Below are 23,041 nucleotides of genomic sequence, written 5' to 3'. Positions count from 1 at the left end.
AGTATACAAATATTGCCAACCTACATCATCCCTTACCTTCCTTATTAAACCAAAAGCTTGGCCAAATTTTTCACACTGATGCAGATGTATTGAAATCCACTTCGGTAATGCCTGAACTGAAGATGGTCTGTTATACCGATGATCAAGAAGAATGATGCTTGCATAATCATTCCTGAAATAAATATTGGTAAGCATATCCATTAAAGAAATGTTAAAATTCTTCTTCTCTTAAGCCCAAGAACCAGACTACCAGTAATTCAGAATAGAAAAATGGTTAAAATATTGTTAAAAATATTTAAAATAAGCACACCATCTACACAGAAAAATCTAAAAAGGCCATCAACTTGCTTAAGCTTTCAAAGAATGGAATGACCATAATTGGAAAATGAAAAACAAATGTGACCAGAGATCACATTTCTGGATTTCTTACAAGAATGTTTGATCTTTAAAATATGTACATACTGGGGAAATAATAAGTTATGGAAGTTAGATAAGTGTGAAACTAATGGGTAAGGAAAGTATATTAAAAAAAAAAAAACAGCTCTGGGCTAGATGCTGCAATGACCCTAGAATAATAACTCTAACCATACATAAAAATATAGACATGCATATTCCATCAGACGTCAATAAACACTAAAAATTATCAATTATTAAAGAATAACCTGCCTTATGCTAATCTAGTCAGGAATTAAAACACTAGTACGCCCTATGGGGATAGCAAAGATATGATATATGGATAAGAACTACATTTTAAAATTATGCACAACCAATAGTTGAAATAAAACTGATAGGTAAGCACTGTATACACTAATATGTTAAAATAGTTGAAGTGAACAAAGCTTTAAAGTAAATTTCAGCTTTTCTTCAGGAAGTGAGCAAGCATAACATAATTTACATTACATAACTTAGGAAAGATCCTTACCTGTGACGGATGGCTCTTCCTATTGACTGATTAACAGCTTTGAAGCACAAATTCTCATAAAACACAGATCCAGGGGATTTCCCATCAGGTCCAGGGGACTGAAAAGATATTCAGGGGCTTTAATTCTTTTATTCAGAAACATGAGCTTCTCTGCCATTATTACTGATGCATCAACATTTTTAGAAGTCAAAAAGTACAAACACTTACTCTGTTAAAACTAAAGACACCACTGACTGATTAAATATGCAATAAATTACTTTTATTCTGTTGTATTGGTGAGACTGTTCCTGAAATATTTTCCACCAAGCAATTCTAATTGCTATAAAACTAAATCATATTTACCTGATACAGGATACTGTCAATTACAGTACTCTACAGTAAGACTTAGTGTTAAAATATGACATTTTTGTTTCCATATAGTACAATAGACATTGGCATAAGCAGGCCATTTCCAAATAGCTGAGGATGTATAATTGTAATTACTTCAAAGTAAATTATTAAACTCACCACATTCTTATTTAAGAAGTCTATTTTCTCTTTAAGTTCTGGTGACTGAGTGTTAGGATAGGGGAGTCCAACCATAACTACACAACGACCAAGAGCATCACTGAAATTGATGCCCTCACTCATCTTCCCACCTGTGTTGCATCAAAAATGATTGACATTAACGAGGTGAAATAGAAATGTTTAAAACAAATGAAGATTTGTCTAGTACATTCAAAACCTGACATCAGAGCAAGTATGAAAGGAAGCGGAATTCACAGCAGAGCACTCTGTACACCAATCTTTTAAAAGACATAAATCAATGTACTTTAAAATCAGTCAAGCCAGGAAATGAGAGATTCTGGCATGTGAGAAAACAGTTCCTTCCTGACGGAAGGTTTAACCTATCTATTAACCAAAAATCTGCTAAGTTTTAGCCAGCAATTTGGTGTGTAGTTTGTCCCAATGAACTGGACATTAACACTTTACAAGTGATTATGTAATTTTGTAATTTATAAAGCATTTATTCTTTCATGGTATATTAAAGTAGTACCTGGAGGCAAGCAAGGAAGATCATATGTATGATTCTTAAAAGACTGGCTGCTACAAACTACATTTTGTGCAGATTTAAGAAAGCTCAAGCATATTCACCTTAATTTCAACTATTGAGGAATATATAAGCATGAAAGCATTAAATAATGACAACTTCAAACTTACCAACAACACTGAAAAGAATGGCTCCAGTGAGACCAGTAGCGCTTGAAGATGTTTGCCTTATGATTGTTGCATAATTATTTAATACACCATCTAGTTGATTGGACTTCTTGGGCTCTCGGAAAACCTGCAATATTTGCTTGATTAGGAAGTATGATACTCATTTTCAACTGTGAATAACAAAAATAACTTAACACAAGGTATTTGTAAAAACTGGGAGATTAGCAGTGGTACAACGGGCTTTGCTAGCTCATTCTAGGTAGATCAACTCTGTAGTGAATGTCAAAGTATCTGCAGCCGATGTTATATTATTATAAAACTCCTTGCATGAAAAGGAAATGTTGCTTCTAACTGTGAACTTCCTTTAAAAAATAAGCTTGATCTAACATTTATTAGAAAAGAAAATGTCTTAATATAAATTCATTACCTTTTTCTTTCCTGATAGCCGGTCAATGACACCTGTCTTTAAAAAATAATCGAAAACCTTTTGCTCATAATCATACGACGGAAGGAAGCAGACAATCCCTCCAGGTACGATTGTGCATAAATTCACCAACACACGTCCAAGTTCATCAAGCTATGAGGAAAAACACAAATTATGTCATTAATAAGAAATCAAATTCTTGCAGAAACAAACAGCTTATGCTAATGGCTATCCAGAAATAATCATTACTTGCCTTCAATTTATGCATTAAAGAAAATATTTGACTTTTTAATCTTACTGGTCTATTTCTGTTGCAGTCTACTTTGCTACATCTGTTTATTTCCTTTCTTAAGTGGTGTTCCTCCAACAGATTTGTGCATGCTTCTTCCAGTCTTTTATGAAATAGTTTCTCATATCTAGGATGGCTACTTAAACATTATCATTTTAGTCAGTAAAATCAAAATATTTTAATTTAACATGTAGATTGTTAAACCCTGTACTTTCTCCATTTCTCTTTTTTCTGTTGCTGGTCAAGTCACTGGCTTTACAATTTTCCATAATTTTCTGTTGCAATACTGTTATCTTTTTTTAAAACTGATAATAGATAGCAAAAACAAAAGAAATTAGTGCACAATAGCTTTCAGAAAGTATGCCATATTTCTAAAAAAAACTTTACAAATCCTTAATATGGTAATCAAGACCAAAAACACACACAAAACTCATCTACTTACCACTTTTGGATTCCCTCTGTTTTGGTATGTAAAATCTAAGACTGTGTTTGTAGGGCCATTTGAAAGGGCTACAGGCATAATCTGGTCACCAGGAATCACATGACCGCAAGAAAACTCGCGAACTCGTTCAGGATCCGCACCGGCTGAAAGGAATAGTTGGTTCCTAAACTCACTCATTGGATGCATTGTTCCTCCTGCAACTATTATAGATCTGTAAGACAAAAATAGGATGTTCTACAAATTTTTCATTGCATAATAGCAATAACTTTTACTTTACTAAAGTCCATCTGAGAGAAAGCAAAGTCGTGAACTCCAGTTTCAACCTAGAGAAAAGTACTCATTTTAATGTATCGAGTTCGTATCTATGAAATTACTAATGGTTTTCAAAGACTAAGAAGGATCAGGGTAAAACTATTGCAGGCATCTAATCATTCAATCAAGAAAGAAACCTGAGTCCTTAAAAAATTCATGAAGTCCAGACATTAAGAGAAGAAAGACCAGAAGAGGTCTCTCATCCTAATGAAGCTTACTGATAGATGGGAATACCTCTGAGATGATGGAAAAGTCTACCAGTAAAGGAAGAGCAATAAGACTAGGGAGATATTTTATTAACAGTGTTGGAAAAGGGGGTCCTTATTGGGCCAAGAAATGGTCATGATGTAAGACTTAATGTTTCCATGGCCTAAAAACAAGCATATGATCATGGTTACTGAGATATATTACTGATACTAGTGATGCTACTTTAAGCAAATCATTAAGAAAAGAGAAAAGTGCACGCAACCCAATTGTGTAAACGTTCATGTAAATAAGAGGCTTGACACTCAACAAAAATACAGATGAAAGTAACAACAAAGCAATGTAAATATTAAATACTATTATTCGAAGTACACATTCCCTAACTGACATTTCTAATTAAATAAATGCAATACTTATAAGAATAAACTTTGTAAAGCAAAAATACAAAATAAGATGTAAAATCAAGCAACAAAAAGATCCTCAAAATTCTAAACAAAAACCCAGAAGAATGAATACGTACTCATAACTCATTCAGATCTAAACAAAAAACATCTAATTTGATTTTAAATCCTCAAAATCACACACTACTTACAGAAATGAACCAAAATCAACATATGTAAATCCACCATATTTACAAGATGCAAAATAGATATGAATTAGAATTTACAACATACAGCACCAGAGGATGAATCTTTGTTCCGATCAGCAATGAAATTTGAACTACAGCAGGTGAAATAAAAGGTACTTTGTGTACAGGAGGTCTTACCTGGCACCTGGCTACTACCCTGCAATGTTTGAATGACGATTCCAAGCTTGGTCTTCTGCCTGAATGTACTATATCATTTGTGGATAACTGCATGCACATCCAATGCTAAATTTACAATCCTTTATTACCTGTATTTTTAGTGAAATTATTTTGATTCTAATGGCATCTTTAATTTTCTTTAATATGTCTTGAATATAATACAGCTAGTTACTGTTTTTTAAAACTGATTACCAAATTGTACATGAAGACATTTTATGTAATGCACTGTGAATAACTAAGCATGCAATGCCAAGCAGTTCTGCTACCTTTACAATTTAACATATGATAATACCTGCACTCTTTCACGATATCATGGAACTGGGAAGCTGGATTCAATAACAAGTACTTCACTGATGACGTTCTATTTGTTGATCCAACTGACACAACTACCCGACCATCTGCCGATGAGTGTAAAAGGGCACGCAGAAATTCAGTAACTTGCATCAAAGGAGAACCCATTACAATTTCTTCCTCTGGATTTTCTGACTCTCTCTCTTTCACATCATTTGCAGGAGTGATATTTTCTGGAAAATATAATTTTTTTTAATAAAACATGTTTTTATGAATGCTTTTGTTACTAAAAAGAAAAATGTAGAAAGTAATACAAAATAAAATGGATTTACGGTAGGTGTTCTAGTTGCTAGTTAAAATAGTGGGGCACATTAAATGCCCGAGTTTTGAAAGGCGCACGCAACAGCTGTGGTGTGATGGTAAGATTTGTGTAGTCTCGTTGTGACCACCAAACCCAGCCGTTTTCAGTAGCAGCCATGCCTTGGTCGGGTGAACATCGCAGCTTTGCAATGCGCACGTATCTCAAAAATGGGCGTTCTGTCGTCACCACTCAGCGCGCCTTCCGCTGCACTTCAACATCCACTTCATGGTCCCATCCCTGATGGCAAGGCAATCAGGCGTTGGGTTGAAGCATTGGAAGAAACTGGTTCCACAAGAAGACCTAGGGGTAGTGGAAGACAAAAACGGTAAGAATGCCAGAAAATGTGGCCTTAGTTAAAGCAGCTGTCAAACAGTCACCAAGACGCTCTACCCGGAAGCATTCACTTCCACTGGCCATGTTTAACCGATCTTTAAGGCAGATATTGCATTACAATTTATCATTCCATCTATGCACAATAATGATTGTTCAAGAATTGAAGGCCACTGACTTTGAAAATTGCAGGAATTGCTGCCAGAAAATGTTGAACCGCAACCCCGAACCGTCAACTTTTTTCAGCAGTGACGAGGCCCACTTCCACCTTTCTAGAAGTGTGAATAAGCAAAATTGTCGCTATTGGGATGAAAACAACCCAAGAGAACTTCACTAGAGACCGCTCCATTCCCCTAAAGTTACTGTTTAGTGTGCAGTTTCTAAATTTGGGGTAATTGGGCCTTATTTCTTTGAGGAGGATGGAAGATCTGTCACCGTCAACTCTGAACATTATCTTGCGATATTGGAAGACTTTTTGAACCGAAATTGGAAGAATTAAGTGAGGAAACAAATCTGGGAGACATCTGGTTCCAACAAGATGGAGGAACAGCCCACACTGCTCAAGTTGCAATGGTCAAATTGCAACAGATGTTCCCAGCACACCTCGTCTCTCGGAGGGGTGATGTCGAGTGGCCCCCACGCTCACCTGATCTGAGCATTTGCAACTTCTTCCTGTGGGGATATCTGAAGGAGAAAGTGTTCAGAAGTCGGCCACACAATTTGGAAGAATTGAAGATGCGAATTCGGGAGGAAATCGCTGCAATACCCCTTGAGATGTGCTGAAGAGCAGCCAAAAACTTCAGACATCACCTTCAACAGTGCATCGCTACAGATGGCCACCATCTTCCTGATGCCATCTTCAAAAAGTGATCACACAAACGGCATTGTATACTGATTCAAATAAAACAACAAATAATTCTGTAAGTATTGTTTTACTTTTCCTATTAGCCTATCAAAACTTGGGCATTTGATTTGCCCCACCCTGTATATATTTGTAATCAAAACTGTTGCCATACAATTTATAGTGTACACACAGTACACATTATTATTTCTAATTTTCATCTGTATTTATAATGTACTGTATGTATATTAAGGTTGAGGATGAACACCATTACAAAAAGAAATGAAATACTGTATTTGGAAACCTTCTAATGTATAAACTTTCTAAAAATTGTTTTTCTTTATCAAACTTGTACTTATGTATTTCCTCCAAATAAGGGAAAAGCAAGCCAAATAGGTCTCCTATGGCTAATATCATTACATAATTGGAGTAGCCCCTCTTCTCCGATTACCAAGTACAGTCAAACTTTGGTTTTCGCTCTCCTCTCTTTTCGTACATTTCAGTTTTCATATACTTTTTTCTACAAAATTTTGTCTCGGTTATTGTACATTTCCTGGTTTTCGTACACTTGGAAATGCTCCATCTGGGCCCCATGCGTGACTGGGCTCCGTATCGAGCACACTAACAAAGCATCCCATTTTCTTTTGTGACCCATTTTCCTTTTGTCTTCATTGTTTTTGTGTTTTTTGTGTTTTTTTTTATTCGAGTGCAACTGCTAATTAAGCCATCATGCAGTCAAAGAAAGTTCCAAGTGATAGCCCTTCTGTAAAAAAGGTGACAAACACAATAGAATTTAAGAAAGAATTCGTAGCAAAATGTTGGAGGAAGTTGTATGCCGATCTGCTGTTAGTGAATTTAAGGCCAGCAGAGGCTGGTTTGTAAAATGCATAAAATTAATGGCCATACATATTGTACCTACCTCAGGGATTAAGGGCATGTTTGCAAAGTGGAATGATGTAAAAAATTTCATGGAGAATTATCATGCCAACAAAGAAGCTTTAATTCGTGTCTCCAACATGTTTAATGACAATGCTGTGTTTCACTTTATGCAAATTTTAAAGAAGGGCGGAAAAAATGTCTCTGGACGTTTTGTTGTGCAACAGGGATCCAATAACTCTCAAGCTGGTCCTGGTGCCAGTAAAAAACAAAGTGGGGAAGTAACCTCACATAGTGCCAGTAAAAAACAAAAGACAGGTCCTGGATACCTGAAGTCCTTCTGGAGGGAGACCCCTTCTAAACAATAACCTTTCCTCCTCCTTATCCCCTCCTCTCCATCTTCCAAAGGCTAACAAATTTCCCATAACGGTAAGAGTGCTGTTAAATATTCATTTATTCATTGTAAGGCAGTCCCCAGGTTACGACGTGTTCAGCTTACAAGGTTCCAAGGTTAAGGCTCTTTTCCATTATATTCATCAGAAATTATTTCCATGGTTACAACGCATGTTCCAGGGTTATGACACATACAACGCTGATCTGGCAGATGAAATATGACACCAAAAATGCAAAATAACTAATATTTGAATCTTTTAAAATGAAAAATGCAACAAGAATGCAGTTTACATAGTTTTCAATGCACCCCATGTATTAAAAGTAAGGTTTTCTTAGGATTTTTGGCGATGTTCCAGCTTACGACGCTTCTCAAGAACAGAACCCCCGTCGTAACCCGGGGACTGCCTGTATTAGTACAGTGGACCCCCCGTATTCGCGTTCTCCAGATTCGCGGACTCACACATTCGCGGATTTCTCTGGGGAACATTTCCCCACATTATTCGCAGAAAATTCGAGCATTCGCGGTATTTTTCTATGAGAAATATCCACAAATTCCTGGTTTTTTTGATGAATTTCATCATAAAATGCCCTTTTTGTGATAAAACTATTAGAAAAACCAAGTATGAAAATTTTTAGTGGTTTTTCTTGAGTTTTAACTAACAAAATAGGCTGTTTTTAGCATTTTCATAGGGGTTCCAAACATTCGCGGGTTCTAACTATTCACGGGGGGGTCTGGTACGCATCCCCCGCGAATACGGGGGGACCACTGTAATTTATATTTATTTCTCATTGTTTTCTGTATGTAAAACTGTGCTTATTCCCTATAAAATATATTCTTTTGTTATTGTTTTTGGGGGTCTGGAATGAATTATAATCGTATTTACATTATTCCTTATGTGAATTATTGTTTTGGTTTTCGTACATTTTGGATTTTGTGGGAGGCTCTGGAACGGATTATGTACGAAAACGGAGGTTCCACTGTACCGTAAGTAATCTGGGAACATCAAATAAACCTACCCCACATGAATGCCTCACCCCTTTTTCAGGACAATTGTCATTTAGAAAACAGAACTCGTTATGGTATATGTAATGAAGTCCAGACATTTCTCCTGAGGATGGCATTATTAGTTTGAAAACTGAAAATAATTGGTTCATGAGGACACAAAAATTTATCAATACATGAAGTTCTACCACATTTTGATCAACGTTACAAAACAACATGAAGCAGATTCACTATAACAGGTTACAAACCAAATACTATAAAAAAATCAACATAATGGAAACCAAAACTCCCAAAACACCCCATACAGGGTCTTGAAATGACAAGCTCTTTAATTACGTGATAAAGTTCTGGCTTAAACTAAAATCTGTTATAAATGTTAGCCCTAAACTAAAGTTACCTTTCGATTTATCCTTTCCTGAATTCTGACATGTCATTCGAGATAAGAACGCAGAGGTAGAACTGGCTTCTGATCCGGGCTTCTTTACGTCATTTGACTTTAAAGTGCCTTCAAACTTTTGGCTAAAGGAATGCAGCTGAAAAGTAAAGGAAATCATTTGAACAAGAGCGCAGTACACAAAAAACTGAGGCTAAAACCAATAAATTTACCTGTTGGTGAGAGTATAGAAACATGAGAACTCATGCTACTTCTATTTTAACTGAGACAACTTTTTGTTTGCTTTAATTCTAGCGTACTTGCAAACATGTATCTAAAACAATCTTTGTTCCAATAATACAAATTTTGCAGGTACAGCCAAATCTAGAATACTAAATGATGAATGGTTAGTAAGGACGTGGCACCATTGGAGGTCACTGACTTTTCACTTGTGCTTCAGTCTTGGAGCAATAGTTGTCTGCTTGTTATCTTGTTAGATAATACTTATCAGTTTTCCATAATCCACAATCTATTGGGGAGCATGGGCAGTGGAGTAGGACTGGGATGCAAGTCTATCGACAAGGAGATTAAATAAAAATGTAAATGATTTTGGTTAAAAAGACAGCTCTCCTCAATAAGAAAATTTTAGCTGCCTTCATACTAACAATTTGTTCATTATAACTTGTAATTTGACAATGGCATATCCAAAAATCTCATAAACTTAATAAACAAAAGTCAAGCAAAGAGCATAATTAAATGTGTTTACAAATTAACAGAAACAGGGATATAACAACTTTTTGGTGGCAAAATTTAACTCATCCTATGGTGAAGTTTCATCCTATCATCATATTACCTCTATGTTCATAAATTGTGAATGGCATGTGATATTTCCCAAAAAACAATTAAGAAAAAAAGTAAGGTCATTTGAAGAACATTACACAAGCCAAGTTGAGATGTAACAGTTACAGACTGATAATACACTTGGTACCCACATTCAGGATAATTTTTACCACCTTTATACTAATGCTTAGTATACTATAATGTGATCTGACACATGGTTGAAATAGTTGAGAATACATTTGGCTAAGAAAAGCCAAATCTTACATAATAACATAATAGTTTATGTAATATTATACATCAAAAATAGTATTTAACACTATAATAGTCAAACATTTAGTCCCGAATAACGATAATCTTTCTTACCTTATGAGCAATTTTACTTTTCTCAATGTACTGAATAAGCTTGTATATGTTCAAATTGTCAATCAGAGTTTCAGACATGAAGTTATGAACTGCGTACATTCTTGAAAACTGATTCTTAGCGCCACTATCATTGCTGCTATTGACACTGGTTCCAATTTTACCGAGAATGTTATCTTTCCTTCCTGGTGCAAATTAAAAACAATTCAGAAAATTTCAGATATCAGTCATTACACTTACTATATCTAATGAAAATATAAGAGATTTCAATCAAAATTAAAGTTTTATAGCATTTAAACTACTGCTTTAGTACACTCTTTCATAGATAATGATGACAACAGTTAATGGATAAGGTTGTATACTCTCAAAAACCACATTACCAATACCATAAGCACTATTAAAGCTTACGTAATCATCATCGTCATTTCTCTAAGATTTTCTATAAATTCTAAAAGTATCCAACACTTTACAATTATAGATATATGTGATAACAAAACAGAATCACAAAGTTAATAAGATATAAAAAAAAGAGACAGACACATCTTTATACTTAACTATAATACAAAATGGTACTGACCTTCATTTAACAATTTTATTTGTGAATTAATGAAGAACAGTATTTGTTTGATATACAGTAAATTGCGTGGTGATAACCTCTTCTCATAGCGTTGCATATATTGGCTCAGCTGCGCATGAGCACCCATGAACTGTGAAAAAAAAATTGATTTTTTTCCAATCATAAGTATTTTTCACTCAAAAACATGAAATAAAGATATACCAGAATAAAATAAATACTTTTTTCTGAGACAATAAATCAAATACAGCCAACATATTAATCAACTTATCTTTGTTAAAAAACACTGGTTATTCTACTATACCTGTAATTTGCTAACAAACACTGAATGGATGTTAGCTATGGTTTCCAGTAGATTATGTCCTTCATCTACGATAACAATATTCCCTTTTAGTTTGATCTGGCAAGCTTCTCTTGTACCTTTGTGAAGCAATGTGTTGTAAGGAAGAATCACAAGCTGAAAAACAAGCACAATTTAAACTATCTTACCTCCTTATCTTCCTTATGCTAAGTACTAAGAAACACACAAGTTTGTAGAGTGATGGTTATACCAAAGAAAAATTAAGTGCTGCGCTCTGTTCCTCCAATAAGCATGCCATTTGCTGTAAGGAGTCTGAACTCCCAGTAACAAATGGCCTATACAAGACTTGCTAAGATAAATTAATGGAAACATAAAACCATAATACAGGTTATGTCAAACAGGACATATATAAACTTCTTGCTCCCCATCCAATAAATGTACTTCAAGTGTAAATTTTGAAAGGTAAGATGGGTAATCCCGCTATTAGTTGGAAATTTTACTGTTTGGAGAAGCTACATGTTTCGATATTTTCAGGGAATAACAAGTAAAAAGCAGGTTGTTTATTGCACTGACTTGGAAAACTAAAAGCTAAAATTCCTTTAAATGCTACTGTCCTCTATTATGGTAACTGAATCTTAGTACAGGGAGCAATAAATACCATTAGATTCTAACTTGACATTGTCATCAATTATTACCTGGGAATCCTTAACAGCATATCTTGCACCATAATAAGGGCAGCTTTTTGTTTTCTTACCCAAGGATACCATTTGCTCTATATCCTGAACTTCCAAAAGTAGCTGAAAAAGATTACAACGATAACATTCAGTTAAACAGTCCAAAAGGGACTGAAAAATATTACAACCCTAAAATTCCATTTTACGTTAATCTTAAATCTACAGCAACATTACCATAAGTCAGTATAAAATCTAGTTTTCTGAAAACAAAATTAATCATTTCATACAGAAACATTAATTAAAATAGCCATTTCATGTGTCAAATAAATCCAAGATGCTACTAAGACACCACCACATAGGTTCACTAAGGCCTGTGGGATCCACTAAGGGGTTGAGATAAGCAAAACGCTAGAGAAAATGGCGTCATATTGCAAGTTTGAAACCCTCTGTAGAAAAAGAGAAGAAATGCAACTGTATATTTACAAAGTAATCTTGGTTAGGAAGAGCTCTGCTAAATTCACCAAAGTTGCCATAACGCCTTCAGACACCCAGATGTGGGAACCATTCCAAGGGAAGGACCTATGTCATCCTGAAACAAACCTTCCATTTGTACTTCTCTGAAACTCTCCCACATAAAGACGGAGACTACTAGCTGGCATATGTTATGAAACCATGGTCCTGTTGTCTGTTATTATCCTCAATGTCTTGTCCCTAATATGAAAAGTAAGGTCTTATAGACTAAGTCCTTTACAGTGAGAAGAGTGAAGCCTTGAAGACTTAGATAAACTGCTTTCAGTTCTAGAGGTTATGTAGTGTACATCTGTCTTGTGAGGACCAAGTCCCTGACATCTCAACATCCAGAAAGTGGGTTTCCTATCCATCATTTGATTCATCTGTGAAATGTAGAATCTTTAGAATAAGAAGTACCAGAGGTACTCAAATACAGTTTTTTGGTTCCTTGCAACCAATGAAGATCTTTAGAGATGTTGTATGAAAGAAGAACTGGATGGCTAGCCAACTAAAGTAAAGCTTCCCAAGACCTGTTAAATAATAACTGCAGAGAATGGTTCCTGAACTACGGTAAATGCAAGGGATTAACTTTGCTAAGAAAGTTAAATGACCTGATAGACACAACCATATCATGGCAATGATTAAAATGTTATTGTTATAATACAATTAAGTTTGTTCATACTTACCTGGCAGATATATATATAGCTGTATTCACTGAAGTCCGACAGAATTTCAAAATTCGCGGCACACGCAGTGGGCGGCCAGGTGGTAGTACCCATTCCCGCCGCTGGGAGGCGGATATCAGGAATCATTCCCATTTTCTATTCATATTTTATCAGTGCCACTGTCTCCTGAGGGGAGGTGGGTGGGCACTTTAATTATATATATCTGCCAGGTAAGTATGAACAAACTTAATTGTATTATAACAATAACATTTTGTTCATGAAACTTACCTGACAGATATATATATATAGCTGAATCCCACCTTCGGATGGTGGGAAGAGACAGAATAGGATTTTTAGGAAACTAAATTAAGTAGATGATATACATCTTGGTTCCTCACCTGTTAGCATAGCCGACTTCATGATTACTGTCACCAAAGTCTGCTTCTGCGTTACTAGAGTTGCCAGCGAGGTAGAGACCTGTAATGCTGGTGCGCTCTAGATGATCTGTCAACGGGGGCGTGACCACAATGTGACTAGACCATATGACCATACTTCTGAGGGCAACGAAGCTAAAACCACCACCTGACCTAACCTATCAAAGTTAGTTCCATAACTTCTAGGCTAAATAAAAGGAACGCGCCTCAAGCGACCAACCCTTCAAAGTTAAAAGCACACCTATCCCTTTTCTATAGGATAGGATTCGTGTTGCTTCCTGCCCCCAATAATATATCTACGGATATGTTATGGGTCCTAGGCGACTTACAGATCTCAAAGTCGTCTTCACATCCCGTCGGGAGTGTGAAGCGAACACAGAGTTGCTTCGCTAAAGCGTGGCACTCAGGATGTTACTGAGTGTCATGCTCTGTTGAAATGCTTCCGAGGCCGCGCCCGCCCACCTCTTGAGCATTCATATTAAGAAAAAATCTCAAATCTTTATGCAAACATAATGAATGAGACTTCTTAAAAGAACTCCTTGACTATAATGCCAGGGTGTTCTTGGACATGAACCAGTCTGGTCTTTTTACGGAAACACCGCAGATTTGTCCGTTGACCTCGACTTTCTATAGTTTTATCAAGATAAAACTTGAGAGACCGACAGGGCACAGGACTCTCTAATGCCCTTGCCCAATAATTTGTGCCATACCCTTGGTCTCCAAGCCTTCGGGTCAAGGGTTAGACAGGTTTTTCGTTCTTATCAAGAACGGAAGGCTTAGAGGACAGACCGCATTATGTCCGTTAAAGCCAAAACCTCTGATGATGGCTAAAACCTCACTAACCCTCTTTGCCGTGGCTAGAGCGGTTAGAATGTTAGCCTTTCTGGTCACGTGTATTAAGTTCGCAGAAAGGATAGGTTCGAAATGCTTTTGGCATCAGAAACTCAGACTACGTCTAAGTTCCATGCCGGAACCTTCGATCCAGAGAATTTCAAGATCTCCACAGACCTCAAAGATCGTGAAGCTTTGTTGTTTGACAGAACCGAATCTCTGAGCCTAGAGGCCGTCAACAACATATTTGCATATTCTACAATAGTTAGGACTTCTAGCTTATCTCATATTTCAGACGGAAAGATAGAACCATAAAGAAATTCACAGAGGTCGAGGTGTAGGAACAGTCATTTTCCCTTCACTATCTCCAGAAACGGCCCCCTCCGATTGAACACTGAAAATAGGCAGCACTGCTTTTGCCTTGGCCAAGAGACTGCCATTAATCTTGAAGATCTTATCGCTTCTCGATAGTCTGAACGCCTTCAGACTCAGAGAGGAGAGATATTAGATACTTCACTAAGTGACGATGTTAGATTACACGATTCTCTCAGGAAGGGTCTTTGGACAATTCTCTCTGAATTACATGACCTCTGTGAATCCAACCTCTTAAAGGCCAACATGGTGGCGACTAATGCTAATCCTCTAGCATCATGAATAAGGGAACAACTTAAGAGGAGCTCCTTCGTCTTCAATATTACGAAAAACTTAACGAAAGGACGCCCTCAGTCTCTCCTCACTTTCGACATACTTATACTTCTAAGTGAGATTACTCAGACGTCAGTAGTTGTTGCCTTCGATCGAGAAGACCCGCACGGACGTGCACTAGTTCAACGAACCTCTTGAGGATCGTTACGTTCCGTGCCCAAGCCCATAACCAACTCTCTCTTCTTGAGCTTATGAGAGAGCTGAGAAATTATCCGAGATGATTTGGACCACTCGATCAAACTCACCCTTCGAGGAACTGGAGAGCCGACCAATTGGCTTCCAATTCTTTCAGACAATGTGCCAGGACATCTGTTCCTCTGTTCGGATGTCTGGCACCCTCTCGCTATCACCCGAGGTGATCCTCAAGCCGTTGAGAGAAAATTAGAATTATTACTCAGATCTTTGATGTTTATTCCAATTTCTCCGTGAGGAAAAACTGTAGAGGTCTGAATTGCTGTTTATTCAGGGAAAACAAGCTTCTCCAGCGAGGAAATGGTCCAAGCAAACTCATCCATTCCCTCACTCAGCCTGCTTCCTTCCCTAAATAAGGCTGCGCTTTGCATAAGCAGGAGAGCATTATTATAGTGCTATGCAGCGGTAGACTCGTACAGAATTCTGTTTACCGTGTGGTAAAACCACACCGAACAGGTATAAAGAGATATCTTGATGAAATTTTCTAAGTAAACGGAAGGCATGTTCATTCATGATTACTAGAAATTTCCTCAACCCGAGGCTAAAATCCATGATTGTAGGGCAGAGAGACGGCTTAGTCAGCCATTCCTGCAGGGGAGAGAGACGTAACCAAATGCGCAAGTCACAGAGCTAGCCGGTACTGCGTAGATCACAGTAACAGCAGCCTTGTTCATTCATCGTCTCGCACTATCTGCCTGAGTTGCCAGCTACTCCCTTTACGAAGGAATAGGTATGATATTATCGAGCAAAAGGAAAACTCTCAAGCAGGCAATATTTAAACGAAACAGAATTCGCTAAATACAGAAGCTGAGTTGGTGTTGTCGTAACAATACCTGAAGAGTTGTTCTTACTCGAAAACTCTTGGAAGGTTGAAGGGAGTGTCAATTAAATACATTAGACAAACAGTTCTTTCGGCTTCTATCCGCAGAGGTAAATACGATATGCGTATATGACTTGACCCATGCGTTAGCAAAATGACGCAAAAGATAACTACGTAAGTATTGTAGTAATTTGAACATCGAATTCTCTACTACATCTTTCCTCGACGAGGAAGAGAGAAAGAAAGGAAAACGACTGTCCACGTTCTAATGAATGAGACTTTTTTTTTAAAAGAACTCCTTGACTCGTTGCAAGAGAAGGGAGTAATATTCGAATAGAGATCATCAAGTGAGAACCGAGGATCGAAAAGGACCGTTCAATGTTCTTATGATATTGGACATAAGACTTCCTGGATCTAGTCTACAAGTCTTTTTCTTACTCCCCGGATGAGCCTCTGAAAATGAATGAGAGCTCTTCCGAAATTTGTTAATGAGTTTATCCGCTTAAACGATAAAAACGTTAAAATCTATGTCAATGAGAACTACCCCATTTATGAAGGGTCCCCACTTAAATGACAAAACGTTTAGTATCTTGACAATGGGGAAAACGTCCTTACTTGACAAAACAATTAGCACTTTGCTAATAGGGGAAAAACCCTTTAACATGACCGAAAGTCACCCAGGAATCCGAGTATATAATCTTCCGATTCTCAGAGAAATCGATGAAGAGGCAAGAGGGATCGAAGAAAAAATTCGGGTATGTCTCTCCGCTAACTCCGAATCCTTTTTTTAAAAATTTCTGTAAAGGAATGTCCTGTGGAGAGTCCCAGCATCTGGTGTTCCCAGGCGGTCACCCATCCAAGTACTGACCAGACCCAACGTTGCTTAACTTCGCTGATCGGACGAGAAGCGGTGCTTTCAACGTGGTATTGAAAAAACCTCCTCTTGACGAGCGTTTAGAAAGCGTCAAGCGTCCTAAGAAACGTCCTGAACAGCAAATAAGACGCCGTCTACAAGTCTTTTCTCTCGCAAAGCGTCCTGCCGAGCTTCCACCGAAGCGTCCTGGCGAATGTCCACAAAAGCGTCCTCATAAGCGTCCTGCCGAGCGTCCTGCTGAGCGTCCTGCTTAGCGTCCTGGAAAGCGTCCTGCTTAGCGTCCTGCTGAGCGTCCTCAAAAAACGTCCTGCTTAGCTGCGAGCGTGTCTGAGCAGAGAACACCAAGTCTTCTGAACGACATTTCAGAGAGGATCTCGTTGAGCGCCCTCATGATGCATGCAAGGCCCGCCAAGAGGCGTCCTGGCGAGCGACCTTGCCAACATCTCAATGTTATGACGAACCGCGTTTTTGCGTATGACGTTGAATATTTTTCAAGGGACGTCCTCATGCGAGTCTCCATGGAGAGCCGCACGCTGCTCCTGAAGTGTGTGAACACTAAAGGAAGACGTACGGCTTTCGTCTTCAAGACGGGCCTTAAAGACCTTCATACCTTCTTACAAAGACAGTGGCCGCCTGTGCGACAACTTGCGTCTTAGTAATGCAAAAGAACATCTCCAGAAACGCACTCAGCAAAGGAACGCCGAGCGTCCGAAAGACACCCTCGCAAGGTGCTTGCCGAGCGTCCTGGAGAATGTTTCTACTAATAAAACGTCGAGCACCTCCAAAAGCTTCCTCACGTCTAAATTGCCCTTCTTATGCCGAACCAGAGACATAAGTTGTTTGACTGCGCAAAGCAGCTTGCCGGACGTCAAACTTATCAGCTTGCTTTTTCAAAGTAAAGCGAACGTTACATAACGTATACGGAGCGCCATGAGGAGAGGAGACGAATACTGAGTTGCTCCTCCAAAAGGTGGAATCAAGATGTCCTTGATTACCATATTCTTTTGGAATGCTAGCGAGGTTGAAACAGCTCTAACTTCATGAGCGTTCACTCGCAGGAGGCTCAAATCACTCTTCTGGCAAGATGAATGAGCCTCCTTAATATGTCCCCTTAGGAAAAGAGCCAGCGCATTCTTCGAAAATGGGTAAAATGTGGTCTCTTCCTGAGCACCATAAATTACCCGAAGGACCTCTTACTTCCTTCGTTTATGTAAATAAAATTTGAGAGCCCTGACAGGGCACAGGACTCTTTCATCCTCTCGTGACGAGAGAAGAGGATGAAGCGTCCTCTTCTCTAAAGCTTCTTAAGGGGGTAGGGGGGGCGCGAGTCCTTCCGAGAGCTCCAACCCCCTGTGTGGGAGGACGCCTCGGAGGACGAGAAGCAATCCTTCAAGATCGTGCACGTGCTCGATCTTCGGCAGCCTGGGAAGCGACAACAGGACCTGCCGAAAGGAAGCCAGATCAGCGTGAAAAAACCTGTAACCCTCCTTCGGCTTTTGACATGCCTCTCCACCCTGGTTTTCCTGGGAGTCGACAGAGGTCTAGGCCTAGAGGCGTTATGGGGCCGATCTGACGTTCCTCCTGACGAGAGAGAGGAACGTGAAAGCGTCCTCCTTCTCTAAAGCTTCTTAGGAGGGGCGCGAGTCCTTCCGAGAGCTCCAACCCTTGCGCTGGGGAGGACGCCTCGGAGGACGAGAAGCAATCCTTCAAGATTCGTGCACGTGCACGATCTTTAGCAGCTGGAAAGCGTCAAACAGGTCCTGCGAAGGGACGCCAGATCGGTGGGGAAGCCCCCGTAACCCTCTTGCGGCTTTCGACATGCCCTCTCCCTGAGTCCTGGAGTCCGACAGAGGTCCAGGCCTAGAGGCATTATGGGGCCGATCTGACGCCCCCTCCACAACACAAGGGGCACTACACTTCACAACACTGATTGGAGAGCGAGCACTTTAGTCTAAGATTACTTGATGTAATCCTCTAGCAGACACTTCTTCTAGGCCCGTAAAGCCATACCACAGGGTTAGGCAAAATAAATTCTACAGGAGGTTAGAAGGTTCATTATTTCTAACTTCTGTTTACTGTTGAGGACAAAACTCCTGATTCTAACATGCTCTAAAATGCGTACATGAATCCTACTTCTTCCGTAATCAGTCACACATTACACTAATTACATTGATCTTTATGCAAAGAAAACATGTAAAACGTACATATACTAAGCGAGTGTCTACCGAAAGTTCCGGTAGCCTCACCTTACCCCATGCAGACAACAAAGTCTGAAACTAGGCTAACTAGCTTCAGACATCATATGCAATAAAAAAAAAAAAATTAACTTATGATAGCGTATGCCTAGCCACAATCCAAGTCAATAATCGAAAGAATAATTAGGATACTTAAGCGGCTAATGAAGTTTCAAAATCCATAGGCGGAGGTCTGTAAACAGTTGTTTACCGACCGGCGACAGAAAAAATATGAATAGAAAATGGGAATGATTCCTGATATCCGCCTCCCACGCGGCGGGAATGGGTAACTACCACCTGGCCGCCCACTGCGTGTGCCGCGAATTTTGAAATTCTGTCGGACTTCAGAGAATACAGCTATATATATACTGTCAGGTAAGTTTCCATGAACAAACTGAAAAAATGATATTGTTAGAATACAATAAAGTTTTGTACATACTTACCGGCAGATATATACTTGGCTTATGTCTCTGACGTACCGACAGAAATTCGAATTTCGCGGCACACGCTGCAGGTAGGTCAGGTGATCTACCCCCCTGCCCGCTGGGTGGCAGGAATAGGAATAAACCGTTCCCGTTCTAGAACCAGATTTTCTCTTCCACCTGTCTCCTGAGGGGAGGCTGGGTGGGCCATTCATCGTATATATCTGCCGGGTAAGTATGTACAAAACTTTATTGTATTCTAACAATATTATTTTTGTACATGCAACTTCCCCCGGCAGATATATACTTAGCTGATTGACACCCTTGGTGGTGGGTAAGAGACAACTATTTACTGAATAGACAGGTAAAACAACATACGTTGTAGGTAATAAATAAATAAAACCTTGGTTCCTACTTGTTCAGGCAGAAGATTCCATGGCTAATGCCTAGGAATCTGCTTCGCCTCAAGAGCCTCAGCGAGGATGTGACCTATGGCTAAGAGTTCTTGTGGGTCTGTTCGATGGGTTCTTATCCATTACTCGACAGAGCCTCTTACATGACAATATGCCTATGCCTAGTGGCATAATTAAGGAGCACAACACCGATCCCGATCACCTGATCCTAACACGAGGGTTAGTGCTTAAGTTGAAAAGAGTTATCCCCAAACTCCTTTCAAACAACCCAAAGAAAAAACACGACGTTAACTAAATTTAAACTCACTAGTTAAGGATCAGTATCGGCTCCCTATCCCAGCAATGTATCCGCAGACACGTATCACCAAGAGAGAAGGATCTCTCGTAGGTTATCTTGACATCCTTCGGATATGGGAAGTCAACACAGAGTTAGGCATCTCCCGTATGTGACAGCTATATGTCCTTATGACATATTGTTAAGGAAAGAACAAGAATACAGAAAAGCTCGCACTTCATGCGCTTTTAATTCATCACTGTTTGAAGGAATCATCAATGCACTTGTCAAGTGCTTAGGAGATCACATTGTCTCAAAGAAGGCCAGGGCATTCTTTGATATAGATCTCTTCTGGGTGAAGCCTGGAGCCTGGCTAGCGCCTCGCGCCTGGCGGAGCCTTGCGCCTGAATGGCGCCTAGAGCCTGACTGGAGCCTTGCGCCTGGCTGGCGCCTGATTGGCTCCTCCCTCCTGGCTAGCGCCTCGCGCCTGGCTGGAGCCTTGCGTCTGGCTGGCGCCTTGCGCCTGGAGCTTGGCAGAAGACTTCATGATTACTGTCTATGAGTCTGCATGCCTCAAGAGTTTCAGCGAGGTAGGGACCTATGACTGACAAACCCTTCTGGATCATGTCAATGGGGGCTAGCCCGCTTACACGACAGAGCCTTCTCGGATCGTGCCAATGGGGGCTGACCCACTTACATGGCAGAGCCTTACCTGTATCATATCAATGGGGACTAGCCCTCTACATGACAGAGCTTTAGGTTTCTCTTTAATGGAAGGAGCCTTGCGCCTGGATGGATCCTCAATCCTGACTGGAGCCTAGCCTTGAAGGAGCCTGGCACCTGGATGGCGCCTGGCTGGCTTCTAGAGCCTGGCTGGCTCCTAGAGCCTGGCTGGCTCCTAGAGCCTGGCTGGCACCTAGAGCCTGGCTGGCTCCTAGAGCCTGGCTGGCGCCTCGCGCCTGGCTTGGCTCCTCCACACTTGCTGGAGCTTCGAGCTTGGAAGAGTCTCTAGGCTGTCTGGCGATGTCCACATCGGACACTCTATATCTGTCCGATTTGTCGCCTCTGGCGCATTTGCGCCAGGTTGGAGGGCCCGCTCCTTCTCAGTATCCGGCCATGACAGAGTTCCTTGGAACTGTCCGCCTCTGGAGTTTTCGCCTGTATTGGCATTTGGCGCTTGGCTGGCGCTACATTGTCGCGAGAGTCCTGAACAACCACATAGTTTATCAGGAGACTGGAGAAGGGTGGAAGAAATTCTTCCCCTTTGAGCTTTTGGCCCCTGGCAAGGGGAGGTGATTTAGTCAGCTACACCCAGTAGACGACAGGATATCTAACAATACGAGAGAGAAGAGTCTTCCTCCGAGGAGGATCCTTCGTGAACACTTCTTTTGCTAACGAGATCTCTTCTTACATGTTGATGAGGTTCCTCGTTGCGAGAATCTTCCCTATCCTTGCCCGAAGGAAGGGAAGGAGTCTGGAAGTCGAAGGAGAGACTGAGCTGAATGGGCGGAACCCTGATTTCTAGCATCTTATTGTATTCTTCTGAATACCTTCTGGGAAGCATTTTGAGCCCTCATCGCACCCCGAAGACTCTGTAGGCGTTTAAACGTTTAAACCATCTTTCTCTGTAGATGAAAATGTAAGTACCCTGCCTGGGCAACTAAACTTCTATCTGAAAGCGTTGCGTCAGGAATAGAGGGATTTAGTTCTTTTGCCAGACATACTATGCTGGCAAGAACCCATTGCCGAGTCTCCATTGAATCTGATGCGAGATTCCAATGCACAAAAAAAAAAATTCACTTGTCTTCTTGGTCGTTTAGGGCTAAGAGAAACAAAGAATTCCTTCATAAACTTCCTCAAAGAAGTTTGATGAGGAGCAGTTCCATTTGTCGCAACACGGAATCTGTGGCCACAAAAAAAAAAATTCCATTCAAAGTACATGATATCCTACTCTTGTCGTATTGCGGTATCGTATAGATCCCGAAGATCTTAATCCTCTGTTATCTCAATAATTCCCCTTGTAGAGCAGAGTATAGCCTTTTACTGCGTTCTTTGATAGCAGATATATACATAGGTGATTCTTTCCCTCTGAAAGTGAAGAAAAACCTCGCTATGTGGTTCACAGAGGTATCGGAAGAGGACAGTTTCCTCATTCCATCTAGCACGATCTGCAGCAATTCTATGTCTTAGCCATGACTATTGTTATTTACCTTGAAAAATCCTCTCATTCATGTCCACTTCTGGTCAGTCTGCACGTGGAAAGACTCAGAGTGGAGAGGTTTTTCAGGTCTATTTATAATAGATTCTGATAGAATATCCAGATACTCTTGAAAAGCCTTACGAAACATGCTGTGAGAAGAACGTGACTTCTGTGAGGCATTCATCCCTCTCTTCCTTTGACGCCCATTTATCTTAATATCTGTTAAGAATTTATAACTGAGGGGAAAAAAGACTAAAGTTTATTCCCCCTTCTTTAAATTAAAGATGTCGTATATTGCTACCTCTCTTGGTTCGAGGAAAGGAAGCAGTCTATAGGAAGCCTGTTCGTCTTCTACCTTGCGAAGAGATCTATGAAGACTTTCCGCAGTTCTCAAAACTCTTTTCATAAATGTTAGACATACGTTAACAGTTATTATCTTCGATCGAGAAGGTTCTCCACGGACATGCAAAATCTTGCATCGAACCTTTAAGGATCGTTACGTTCCGTGTCTGTTCCCAAATAGGTTCTCTTTTGTTAACGCGAACAGGGGCGAAAAAGAGATTCTCGATGCTCTTTGCGATATGAGAGAGTCCGTGGAATTGCCTAAGTTGATTAAAAAAATCATTTCATCATTCCTTGTAAGCGACCCCTTTCC

The 23,041-nt window shown here is 39.8% G+C and overlaps 1 protein-coding gene and 1 pseudogene across 1 annotated transcript in view; both read right to left on the bottom strand.

The window, feature by feature from the left end:
* The window catches only part of LOC135200901 (ATP-dependent DNA helicase DDX11-like), a 38,331-nt gene that overhangs the window by 1,191 nt on the left and 14,099 nt on the right, over nucleotides 1-23,041 (bottom strand). The window contains exons 6-17 of the mRNA XM_064229652.1: nucleotides 11,834-11,935; nucleotides 11,142-11,294; nucleotides 10,841-10,970; nucleotides 10,267-10,448; nucleotides 9,088-9,223; nucleotides 4,888-5,119; nucleotides 3,275-3,485; nucleotides 2,547-2,696; nucleotides 2,123-2,246; nucleotides 1,430-1,560; nucleotides 923-1,020; nucleotides 37-172 (exon numbers count right to left, since the gene is read on the bottom strand). Coding sequence (XP_064085722.1) covers nucleotides 37-172; nucleotides 923-1,020; nucleotides 1,430-1,560; nucleotides 2,123-2,246; nucleotides 2,547-2,696; nucleotides 3,275-3,485; nucleotides 4,888-5,119; nucleotides 9,088-9,223; nucleotides 10,267-10,448; nucleotides 10,841-10,970; nucleotides 11,142-11,294; nucleotides 11,834-11,935 — 1,785 coding nt within the window. The remainder of the gene's footprint in view (nucleotides 1-36; nucleotides 173-922; nucleotides 1,021-1,429; nucleotides 1,561-2,122; nucleotides 2,247-2,546; nucleotides 2,697-3,274; nucleotides 3,486-4,887; nucleotides 5,120-9,087; nucleotides 9,224-10,266; nucleotides 10,449-10,840; nucleotides 10,971-11,141; nucleotides 11,295-11,833; nucleotides 11,936-23,041) is intronic.
* Nucleotides 16,789-16,907, bottom strand: LOC135201098 (5S ribosomal RNA; annotated as a pseudogene).

Source organism: Macrobrachium nipponense, chromosome 27, assembly GCF_015104395.2.
Source record: "Macrobrachium nipponense isolate FS-2020 chromosome 27, ASM1510439v2, whole genome shotgun sequence".
In the NCBI taxonomy this organism is placed as follows: Eukaryota; Metazoa; Arthropoda; class Malacostraca; order Decapoda; family Palaemonidae; genus Macrobrachium; species Macrobrachium nipponense.
The sequence above is the reverse complement of the archived record's forward strand: the minus strand, read 5'-3'. Positions and strand labels throughout refer to the sequence as shown.